Raw genomic sequence first — 12,980 nt, 5'->3', positions numbered from 1 at the left:
TCAATTTACAAAAATTGGCAAAACGGATATAAACCCGATCTTCAATTCCCGCATTATATGCAGATTTAATGGAGTTTACGTCACCGAAACCAACAGAAACGAGCTGCATTTTATTATTCATCAGCCAATTAAAAAAAAACAAAGACTGCAATATGAGCTAGCACTGGTAAGATCATTCAGTTTCTGTATTTTTAATGAAGATGGTTGTGTGTTGATTACTCTAACTTACTTTCGGTTTTATTTGCGGTAGTTTGTGTTGGCTTGATGAAGAGATACTCATCTTCTGATTTGCAGCGATGTGTGCTGCAGCAGAGCTTTTATATCTGGCTATAACATGACTATAACCCATTTCTCAGCATGGTTGGAAGTAAAATTTGCATGTGTGGTTTCAGCAACCAGATGTATTTAGACTTGTTCAGTTTCGTCTGGAATGCGTCTCGGATCACCTCCTGAAGTGGTTTAGGTGATCGGATATAAATCCGTCTTAAAAGCGTTTCGGAGGCCATTTACACCTGGTCTTATTACGATCGGATGGCTATCAGGGAAAACGCATGAAGTGACCAGGTGTAAGCAGGCCCATACACACACACACACACACACACACACACACACACACACACACACACACACACACACACACACATTGTTTTTGTGACATATGGGGACATTCCTTAGGCGTAATGGTTTTTATACTGTACAAACCGTATTTTCTATCCCCCTACACTGCCCCTACCCCTAAACCTACACACACACACACACACACACACACACACACACACACACACACACACACACACACACACACACACACACACACACACACACACTGCCCCTAAACCTACCCATCACAGGAAACATTCTGCACTTTTACTTTCTAATAAAAACTCCTCCTGTGTGATTTATAAGCCTTTTGTAAAGTGGGGACATGGGTAATGTCCTCATATTTCACCCTCTCCTGTAATACCTGTGTCATACCCATGACATTATACACATTTGTCTCCTCATATGTCACAAAAACATGCCCACACACACACCAACCCGATCACTTTATTTAGCGTTCATGAAAAAATTATGTTCGGATTCATGAATCAGAATGAAATATAAAGTGGTTAATATGGATAGACTTTGTTTGCACTTCTGTTGTGGAAGTATATGGCACAAACCGATCCTTTTTATTACTTTTTAATATTATAAGTATATATTTTTTTGATGTCTTGGTATTTCCTCAAAAAAGTAAGATTGGAACATTTGGGCAGGCATTAAGTCTATAGTGGCCTTATAATCGCTGTAATCACAACATAAGAGTAATGAGGATTACATCTCATACACTCAAAGGTGTAAAATGATCGTCGAGTAAGCACATTGTTGCATTAATTGAGCTGTTCTCCTCGCTATACATCAGACAAAAGACTGCAAATGGGTGTCTGCAGGCCAACAACATATTTGATTAAAAAAAATTCTTCTCTAAAAAAAATCCCAACATGGTCTTAGAAAATGTTTAATAAAATTCATAGTTTTGAACATAACAGCCTCAGATTTGAAATGTAGCATGACCACACTTGTGGCTTCACTTTAGTTGTGGTTATAAGTTGTAATACTACATTCACATAATTTTATACATTAAGAAAAATATTTTTAATATTTAAATGTATGTTTTAGCCGATATATCTCCTTATGAATAGCTGTCTGAGTAATTCTGAGTATTCAGCTGTAAACTCTCAAGTGTTGGCTCTTTAAATATATATTGGTTATGTGTATATTAAGTAAATCTTGTGAGCAGCAGCCTTTTTACCATGGTATGTCAAAAAATGCCCCACTTGCCAAATGGGGGGCTGACAGGCAAGGGGTTAGTACTGATTTTCTTAAAGGGATAGTTCACCCAAAAATGAAAGTGTGATGTTTATCTGCAGACCCCCAGGGCGTCCAAGATGTAGGTGTGTTTGTTTCTTCAGGAGAACACAAATGAAGATTTTTAACTCAACCGTTGCTCGTATAATGTCAGTGGGGTCTAAATTTGTGTTCTACTGAAGAAACAAACACACCTACATCTTGGATGCCCTGGGGGTCAGCAGATAAACATCACATTTTTAGTTTTGGGTGAACTATCCCTTTAAGTGCATGTGAAAGAAATATGAAAATGCTGTCTTTGTCCTACATGCATGTGACCTAGTAAGTATTTTATACAATCCCGGTTTGCTGTGTCTCATGCAGAGCTGGTGGAGGAGCTGTCAGGCCTCACAGAATGACAGTAGGCTGGAGTATGATCTGCGTGTCCAGCAGGGGGCAGCGGTCTGCATTCAGGCCGCCTGGAGAGGCTTTAGAGAGAGGCGTAGACTCCTGCTGTGGAAGGAAGCAGCCGTGGTGATCCAGAAAAACTGGAGGCTGTATCGGCGGGATGGGGCGGCCCTCCGGATCCAGGCTGCATGGAGAAGACATCGGGCCAGAGAGCTTTACCTCCGGCAGCGGGACGTCGCTATCCTCCTGCAAGCAACGAGTAGAGGCTATCTGGCCAGGCAGAGGTACTTTCTTTTTTTTCTTTATGATTTATTTATTGCTTTTTAAACATTTTACAAACAAAACAAACAAAAACACACACAGAAGGAATACATTGATATTGGTGGTTACGGTACAAATGACAAAATAAAACAAAGCAAAAAAAATAAAGAGGTGAGTGTGTGTTAGAGTAATCAGACTGGATCCAGCAGGGTCTTAAAGGGATAGTTCACTTTAAATTGAAAATTCTGTCATCCTTTACTCACCCTCAAGTTGTTTCAAACCTGAATGAATGTCTTTCTTCAACTGGAGCCATTGACTTCCATAGTAGGAAAAAAAATTATATGGTCCAGTTAACTGTTTGGTCATATGGTGATTGGTGATATGGTCATAAAAAGTAGCACAGCTCTATATAAAAAGTCAGAAATACAGTATGTCCAACCTTATCTGCATGCATCCAGTTAATTATATATGTGATATAGCAACTGCTTGATTCTTTATATTTGTGCAAAATTAACTATATTATCGGCCTATTCCTTATTCCTCTCATCTGCTAAATATGACTATAAAGCTTGTAGATATTATGAACATATCATGATTTTAAAGCTGCATTGAAATCAGTCGTTGTGCCTTTGAAAAGCACTATACAAAAATCCTGTGTTCCTACTTAAAGAGGTGGTCTTTTACTGAAATAACTGGGGTTATCTTGAAATTTTCAGATTTAGAGAACTTCAAGAGCAGAGATTAAAAACCACTCAGTTGCCGAATGGAAAAACCAATCTGCTAACAGAAGAGGACAAGCTTGGAGACATGGGCGTGTGGGGAGACTCCTATGAGGAGCAGGACAGGAGCAAACAGGTCCTCAGTGGAGATCATTTGGAAGAGATGGAGACGGAAGGTACGGCAATAGGACGATCGACTTTTGAAGTGGCGATCCGAGAAAGACCGCGCACTCTGGAGGATCCCAATCAGAAGACACGGGCCAAACGGGAGAGCCGACGGATGCGAGAGTTGGAGCAGGCCAAGTTTAGCCTGGAGCTTTTGAAGGTGCGCTCCACTGGAGGAACGTCTCCTTCGGAAGAATTGGAGATGGTCAGCGAGGTCGCACACACTCCTCAGGGTACTCCAGATAGCCAGAGCTCCAAAGGCAGCTTTGAGCTACTCAATATAGATGAGTATTTTAAAGACAAGGCACCTTGTGCCGAACCGGAGGACCTTGGTTCTCCTTCATCTGCACCAGACCAGCACGATGTGTTCTCCAACATGCCCGAATCCGCTTTGCTCTCTGACGGTCCGGCACCTGATATCTTACCGGAACCAGCCGGCCAAGCTCAACCTCCTAGAATACCAAATTCACTCCCTACTTTCTACTCCCCTAAATTAGAAAGCAGCTCTCTAGTCATGAAGTCTACCATAAATTCGGTCACCCCGTTCCCCAGCAAGCCTATGAAAGACAAGGAGTCCACTCGAAGACCGATGGTTGTGGTCATTAGCATGCAGAAGGAAAGCGCCTTGAATGAAGCGGATGTGAAGCCTCCCGAGGTCAAAGACAGCGCCGTCCAGACCAGCCCAGCACAGCCAATCAGCGCCAGCCTTTATGTGCTGGAAAAGCTAGAGAAGCTTAATGAGGAAAAGCAAGAGCGACAGAAACACCAGCAGCAGCAGAATGAAAAAGAGATGATGGAACAGATCCGTCAGCAGAAGCACGTCCTGGAAGAACAACGGAGGCATTTCGCCCAACATGAGAGGGAGATGTTTGAGAAGCAGAGGGTCGAAGCTCTGCAAAAGATCGAGCAGAGTAGACAAGAAGGCTCAGGAGGAAGACCAGACCGATTCGTTTCGGACAGAGGACCTGCTCCCATAGCCCAGCAGGAGCCTGACCTCAGATCCCAGCTGCTAGTCCTGGAGAAGGAAGCTGCTCCTTCCATTATCAGAGAGCGACCGAAGGACAGCCGCAGTGTAGCCGAAGGGTGGGCGCCGAAGTTGACCCTGGAGTCCAGAGGAGATGAAGCCAGAAAGAGAATAAACAAGAAACCCTCCACTCAGAATGTCAACGTCGCCATGTCCGAGAGGCCCGGAAACATTTTCTTTTCTCCGAAGAAGGCTTCCCTCTCAAAGTAAGTGCTGAGCTTGACCTCCAGGCTGCTGAATAGTTCATCCCAAAATGAAAAAAAAAGTCCCAAAATGTCATTCCAAACCTGTATGATGTTCTTTCTTTTCTCTAGCAAAAAAGTAATTACTTAGCAAGTTACCCTTTCCTATACAACAAAGGTGTCAGGCTTCAGAAATAAAAATGTAAAAAATGTCATTTGACTTTTCTATTATTAGTCTTTTCGAGTTATACGATAGCTTTGTGAGACAAATTTAAAAGGTTAGTTCACCCAAAAATGAAATTTCTTTCATTAATGACTCACCCCAATGTCGTTCCACACCTCTAAGACCTCCGTTCATCCTCGGATCACAGTTTAAAATATTTTATATTTAGTCAGAGGGCTTTCTGTCTTTTGAATGTAAGTGGATGCCTACTTGCTGTCCACGTCCAGAAGGGAATGAAAACATCATCAAAGTAGTCCCTATGTTGCATCAGTTGGTTAGTTAGACTCTTTTGAAACGTCGACAATACATTTTGGTCCAAAAATAACAAAAAATACGACTTTATTCAGCATTGTTTTCTCTTCCGTGTTCCTCAAATAAAGATTTAAACGGTCAGGAGTCATGATTCGGATCGCGTGTAAAACTGGCAAACTGCTGAAATCATGTGACATTGGCGATACGAATCACGAATCAATCCGCTGATTCACGACCATTTTAATCTTTATTTAAGGATTGAAAACAAACACGAAAGAGAAGACAATGCTAAATAAAGTCGTAGTTTGTTATTTTTGGACCAAAATGTATTTCATTAATGTCAAACCTAGCATGAGGCTTTTTGAGACGATATCTTTTAATATGCATACACATGAAAATGATTTTGGCATGCAAAACTAAAGACGTTTGAATGGGTCAGAGCAGAAACTCTTAAATTCATAAAGTCATCGCATTAAATGTTAAATGCACTGCAAATATTTTCCAGTACAGAGACTTATAAACGCTTAAATCATCACGCTCACATTTACTTGCGATGCAAAATAAAGATGTATATTCTTGTTTTCTGGGAAATAGAACAAAATTAAGTGAGCTTCCACTTTAAAACCAATGCATATATCTGTCATTTGGGAATGAGACTGATTTTCCATTTAAATCAAGTAGATTTTTCTGAGCCCATTGACAGATATTTGTTCTTGTTTTAATCATAAACTCGTGTCAATTTGACAAGACTTGCTTGCTTCTCAAGTAAATGTACCTTGATTCAAGCATTTTTAGACATTTGCACTGGAAAATGACAGAAATACTGAGAACATCCCTTTTATTTGCGGTGTGATCAGAATGTACCGTAAAAGTTATGTGCATAATCTAGTGTTTAGGTGCAGAGATATCAAGCCTTAGGCAAAACATTTTGTAAAATGAATTTAAAAGTAACGTAGACCAGTAGGAAGTTGTGTTTTGAAATGTGTATTGATAATGAAACTCATCGTATGATGTTTACTAATGTTGTCACAATACTGAAATTTCCAACTTTGATATGATGCCTTGAAAAATATTTGATACCACGGTGGGAAACTGCCATGTACTGTATACTGCCATACAGATAATTTATTCTCACAATTATTTGCTAATTTGGGTAGTTGTTATAATAGCTTCCACATTGAGGCTTTATTTGAATCATTGAGATACATTTACAAAAAAAGACCTAAACAATCAGTAATAAAATAAGAACAAATAAACAAATTGCAAATGACAGCCCAGATAAATACAACAAAATAAAGAGACACATGAAATAAACATGGCTTTAAGTTTTTAAAAAGGTCTATATAAGTTTTATATCTACTATCAGAAACCCTGTAACCCTTGAACTTCTTTTAGGTTGGATAAGGACTTGGCCAATCAAGGGAAAGCACCAGGAGTCCAGGATGAATTGAGCCTCTTGGGTTACAAATCCACTAAGAGCGAGGTAAGAAAAACTCTCTATGATCAAACGTTCACAGGTCATGATTTTAAACATCTTCTCACAAACCTCAGGACCCCTCATTAAAGGGATAGTTCACCCAAAAATGAAAATGTGATGTTTATCTGCTGATCCCCAGTGCGTCCAACATGTAGGTGTGTTTGTTTCTTCAGGAGAACACAAATGAAGATTTTTAACTCAACCGTTGCAGTCTGCAGTCATAAAGCATGTGAATGGGTAACAACTCTATTAGAGTAAAAAAAAACATGCTAACAACATGCACAAAAACCCTGCTGCTCGTGACGACACATTGATGTCTTAAGACACGAACCGATCGGTTTCTGTGAGAAACACAACAGTATTTGTTATTTTTTTACCTCATATCAGACGAATCTCATCTAGTGTTCCCATCTGCTATTACTTCCGTCCAAGGTCAAACTGCGATCATATATGTATGTAGATAGATAGATAGATAGATAGATAGATAGATAGATAGATAGATAGATAGATAGATAGATAGATAGGTAGGTAGGTAGGTAGGTAGGTAGGTAGGTAGGTAGGTAGGTAGGTAGGTAGGTGGGTAGGTGGGTGGACGGACGGACGGACGGACAGATAGATAGATTCCTCCTTAGTGCCTGCGCGGATCTGACGAATGAGGCATCTACATAATATATGTCTATAATCACGCCAATTTGACCTTACCAGACGTAAGTAATGGCGGATGGGAACATTAGATGGGGTTCGTCTGGATATGAGGTAAAAAAATGACATAAATACTGTGTGTCTTGCGACATCAATGTGTCGTCTGGAGCAGCAGGGTTTTTGTGCATGTTGTTAGCATGTTTTTTTGTTTGTTTGTTTTGCTCTCATAGAATTGTTACCCATTCACATGCTTTATGACTGCAGACAGCAACGGTTGAGTTAAAAATCGTCATTTGTGTTCTACTGAAGAAACAAACACACCTACATGTTGGATGAACTGGGGGTCAGCAGATAAACATCACATTTTTCACTTTTGGGTGAACTATTACTTTAATGAATACGTTTGTCTTTGAACTCTTTCTGCCTCGGTGGGGTCACCTGACCTTGATGTACGAGGGAGCACCTTCACTTGTTTAATTATCATTTGATTGATTAGGTTGGCCGACCGGGTCATAAAAAAGCCCGCATGGCACGGACGCGTTCAGACTTCCTGACCCGCGGCTCAAACGCCCTGGGAGAGGGGGAGTCAGAGGAGGAGGAGTATGATGAGACCCCTCTGTCTCCTGGCACACCCCTCCCCAAACAGGACTCAGAGGAGAGCGCACTAGAGGCTTGTCACAGTGACTCCGAAATGGTAATTGAACGGTCTGATCAAGCGCTCGCAGGCCCAGTGGCGAGATCTTTCTCTCTCTCTACAGCTAACTCCTCCAGAAGAGCCTGATAGATCGCCTTACTGACCACCTAACCGCTTCTACACTCCCTGTCTATCCAGCTGAAGGACCACAGATGCACAAACACCTTATGAAAACTATTCTCATCTGTGATGGCTGGCCTTTTCCTGCAAAGATCAATTTCCTAATTAGTGTTTTGTCTCGTTCTTAAATGATTAGTTAACTTTAAAATAAAAATGTCCTGATAATTTACTCACCCCATCTCAAGATGTTCATGTCTTTCTTTCTTCAGTCGAAAAACAAAATATAGTTGTTTTTTTTGAGGAAAACATTCTTTCTCCACATAATGGACTTCAATGGGGACCAACGGTTGAAGATCCAAATCAATGCAGTTTCAGAGGAAGAGCTTCAGAGGCTCTGACTGATCCCAGACCAGGAATAGGGTCTGATCTAGACAAACAATCGGACATTTTCAAGAAAAACCAAACATTTATATACCTTTTAACCCAAACTGCTCATTTTGCGCTGCTCTGCGACACACCACGCAGACCTTTTTCTGCTTAAGCATGTTTGTATTTGTCTTCGCACACGCGCTTTGTAAACAATGGGGCGGTACTTCCGCCTACATCTAACCTGACCTTTCCGACGGGATTACGCAATCCATTGCACATCACAGAGCAGCGCAAAATGAGCAATTTAGGTGAAAAAGTATATCAGTTACATTTTTCTTGAAAAGGGCCGATGGTTTGTCTAGATCAGACCCAATTCCTCTGGGATTGGTCAGAGCCTCTGAAGCCATTCCTCTGAAACTGCTTTGCTTGGATCTTCAACAGTTGGTTCCCATTGAAGTCCATTATGTGGAGGAAAATCCTGGAATGTTTTCCTCAAAAATGTCATTTCTTTTCGATGGAAAAAAGAACACATGAACATCTTGGATGAGATGGGGGTGAGTAAAATATAAAATCTTCATTTTAAAGTGAACTAATCCTTTAAACATGGGTAAGACAAATATACTAGAGAAAATGTGATTTAAGAAAATGTTTATCTTTTTGAATTGCATAATGCACTTTTAAAATAAACAGAAGGTTGTAGTTCATATTCATTTGATACATTTAATTAGGGCTATCAGTAGATTAAAATAATACTGAGTTATCTTACATTTTGATTTTTCATTCAGCTCTAATACAATCTGATAACACTTTACTTAAAGCCTTTGTGTAATGCATCATGACAGTATTCTTAATGCATTGATGAAATGCCCCTTATAATGTATTTTATGATCTCATGAATACTCATAGGCCCTAATTTTAATGCATTTTTAAACTCAAAAATACAGCAGATACAACTCTCTGCAACAACTTCTGTTCATGAATACATTGGCACATCAACCAGCCACACAGATCTGAATGGCTTCCATCAGAGGTTTGCTTTCCTCTCCTGATGTAAACAGGCATTAGCGAAACGTGTAACCCACAGCACTCTTCACAATCTGACCACGCTTGTGTAGACATAACAGCTCTGCTAGTTACTTTATAGGTTGCTCCTTCCTGAACAACAAAGACTGCGAGATTCTGCTTTCTTCACTGCCATGCTTTAACATCTAGCTCTGTCTTCTTCTGCAACACTTCACCAAGGCTAAAGCTGTGGATCTGTCATGGCGCCATATTCTTCAGTCCTTTTTCTGTAGCCCTCTTTTCAATAACCACTCTTTCCAGTCCTGTTGATTAAACAATACAGTAAAATTGGCCATATGCACGGTTACTTCCTGGTTTTAGATAAGCCAGCGTGGGCATTTCCGGTGACCTGTTAGCTGTCATTCTGTACATCGACACACAACCAGCAATGCTTGACTTTTTAATGTTGCATTTATATTTAAGTGGTTATCACACTTGCCTAATTTGCCAATAAACCAGTTTTATTGATTGCAATAAAGACTAATGATCATGTTGGAATAAGAAACACAACCTCTATAATTGGACACACACACAACATTTTCCCAGCACTTTAAATGTTATTTTTAATGTGTTAACCAGTGCTGGGGAAAGTTACTTTAAAATGTAATGTATTATAATGCGTTAAATGTAACTAATTGAGTTACTACGTTACTTTTTAAGAAAAGTAATGCTTATGTAACTTTTTCTGGGCTGGGCTTGTTTTTGTTTTTTTTATAACGCAAAAGTTCTATTTGTGCAGATGTAAAGTTAAATAATATAATGTTAAATAATAAGCCTCAGGCTGATATTGCACTGCACTTTATTCTTGTGTTCATGTAACTACTCATTATAATGCTGTTTGCACATTACACTCCTGCACTTCTGTTATCCACGTATTTATTTTTAATCCAGTCTCCAGTTTACTTTATCTCACTTATTTTATTCCACATCTCTTATTTCTTTACTTGATTTATTCATAATTCTACATATGTATATATATATAGCACCTTATCCTATTCCTATTTTATCCTATCCCTATTTTATAATTTATTGTGCTTTTTTTTGTTAATTGTTATTTGCTGTCCATGGAGCGGACCTGTCTACATTTCACTGCCGGTTGTATTCTGTATAACTGTGTATGTGACAAATAAAACTCTTGAACTTGAACTTGAGGTAAAAATGCAAATTGGCGTATGTCCAGTAGAAGGCGCAGCTCAAACAAACCTCTCCGCTGTGCTGCCGTTTTGGATAATGGAAGAATAGGATGCATGAGAAAAAAGTTTTACAAATAAAAATAAAAAAAGACATTATGCTCATGGTTTAACTGAATCATCGAAGGTTAGCAGTGAGACATTGGTCAGTAAGATAGATTAAATGCATCCAAATTTGTATTCATTTTGAGGAATACTGAATCTTTATTGTGCAAGTGAGATGAGTAAATGCTGACATTTAGTCTAGAACCACAATAACCATCATGTTTACGCAACACCTCTGCACTTGCTCTCCATCTTTCTCAACATTGGGACAAGAGAGCTGTCAGTCAAATAAATGTGCCAAAGTAACTCAGATATTTTGTTGTAAATTTTAAAAGTAATGCGTTACTTTACTGGTTACTTGAAAAGGTAATCTGATTACAGTAATGTGTTACTACCCCCAACACTGGTGATAACCAAAACACATTTCTTCATCTTTCCAAGATTGACCCCATTTATAAAACCAAGTCACCAAGGCTCATGAAAAACTACTTTTTTTCTTCTTTTTTTCAAATTGTGAATAATTACACAGAAGGCGAGTGCCATGCTAAAGTGCACTATAGGGGACATGTCTTTTTTTATGTCTAACATTTGAACACCTAAACAATGGGTGACCTAAGTGACTATATTCTGATTATAAACTATTACACTACTGATGCTGCTTAAGTTCCCTCAGGACATTGAAGATACCGACACATCAATAAGTGACATTTAACCGGAATTTTTCCAGCTGGCTTATAGTATCGAGGAAGTTCTTGTTCTGTGCATATGGCCAATTCAGTCATTATCTGGGTCTTTTTATGAAACTAGTACCATAACAAAGAAGTAATTAAATTAATGCAAATTAAGTTCAGATAACAGGATTGACAGTTTTTCAGTTTACTTAGCTATTATTGTTGTTGTTGTTTGCTCATTAAGATTATAAGATGTAGAAGATATCATTTAATATCATTTAAAGTACACAAAAGGTGCCTGTTTTGTAGAATGGCCCATTTAACTTTGATGAAATACTCTGTGCGCGCGCGCGCGTGTGTGTGTTTAAGAGTTATTTTATTGTCCTAGTCATATGTTATCATTAAAATGTTCTTTCATTGTGTGCCGCTGGTTAGTATTAGAGCATTAGTGTTGTAGAAGAAATCGATTTAACCACTTAGTGCCTTCAGACTATGTTAAGGAGCGACATCTTTGTGCCTGCTGTACATGTTTTAAAATGACACTATCTTCCAGCAAATGGTGGCTGAAGTGAGAGGAAGGGACAAAGTGTTTGTTTAATGCTGTATATTGAGCTATTGGAGAGGTTTGGACAGACCGATGTCTGTCAGAGATCTTTGCTCTTTCATACTATACATAATGATGTCTTTCAGCCGGCCACAGCCACTGAAGAGCAGAAGAACATGTACAAGACTGTATCAACTGGAGAGCTGGCCAAAAGCGACACGAGGAAGAACTCTCATGGAGATGGAAGGTGCTCGTTTTTCAACAAAAAATTAGATTCAAAAGACTATAATACTCATTTACTCCCCCTCATATTGTTCCAGCACTGTATTTATTTATTTATTTTTTCCATGAAAGAGACATAAGACCAAATGCCCAAGTTATTTAAAAAAGTGTTTATTCCAGTCAGATTTAATAAAAAGAAATCAAAAGCACCATAAAGGTGCCGTTAGATTCATCACGGCTGGTCTCTTTTATGCAGAGATTTTTCTGTTCATTTAAAAAAACTAGTTAAATAAAAAAGGTAATTGCGACTTATCTCACAATTCAGAATTTCTCAGATTTGCACATTTACATCTCGCAATAAAGTCAGAATTGAGTGATGTAAAGTCGGAATTGAGTGATGTAAAGTCGGAATTGAGTGATGTAAAGTCGGAATTGAGTGATGTAAAGTCAGAATTGAGTGATATAAAGTCGGAATTGAGTGAGTGATATAAAGTCGGAATTGAGTGAGTGATATAAAGTCGGAATTGAGTGATATAAAGTCAGAATTGAGTGATATAAAGTCAGAATTGAGTGATATAAAGTCGGAACTGAGTGATGTAAAGTCAGAATTGAGTGATATAAAGTCGGAATTGAGTGATATAAAGTCGGAATTGAGTGATGTAAAGTCGGAATTGAGTGATGTAAAGTCAGAATTGAGTGATATAAAGTCGGAACTGAGTGATATAAAGTCGGAATTGAGTGATGTAAAGTCGGAATTGAGTGATGTAAAGTCAGAATTGAGTGATATAAAGTCGGAATTGAGTGATATAAAGTCGGAATTGAGTGATGTAAAGTCGGAATTGAGTGATATAAAGTCGGAATTGAGTGAGTGATATAAAGTCGGAATTGAGTGAGTGATATAAAGTCGGAATTGAGTGATATAAAGTCGGAATTGAGTGATATA

General features: G+C 38.9%; 1 protein-coding gene across 8 annotated transcripts in view; it reads left to right on the top strand.

Annotated features, from left to right (window-relative positions):
• myo9aa (myosin IXAa) overlaps positions 1-12,980 on the top strand; it is a 244,333-nt gene that overhangs the window by 194,427 nt on the left and 36,926 nt on the right. For 7 of the 8 annotated variants that reach the window (XM_067455438.1, XM_067455027.1, XM_067455363.1 and 4 more), the window contains 5 exons: positions 2,212-2,519; positions 3,213-4,610; positions 6,457-6,544; positions 7,677-7,874; positions 11,962-12,062. In XM_067455438.1, coding sequence (XP_067311539.1) covers positions 2,212-2,519; positions 3,213-4,610; positions 6,457-6,544; positions 7,677-7,874; positions 11,962-12,062 — 2,093 coding nt within the window. The remainder of the gene's footprint in view (positions 1-2,211; positions 2,520-3,212; positions 4,611-6,456; positions 6,545-7,676; positions 7,875-11,961; positions 12,063-12,980) is intronic. The other variant, XM_067455516.1, reaches the window with a different exon arrangement.

Source organism: Pseudorasbora parva, chromosome 1 (genome assembly GCF_024679245.1).
Source record: "Pseudorasbora parva isolate DD20220531a chromosome 1, ASM2467924v1, whole genome shotgun sequence".
In the NCBI taxonomy this organism is placed as follows: Eukaryota; Metazoa; Chordata; class Actinopteri; order Cypriniformes; family Gobionidae; genus Pseudorasbora; species Pseudorasbora parva.
The sequence above is the reverse complement of the archived record's forward strand: the minus strand, read 5'-3'. Positions and strand labels throughout refer to the sequence as shown.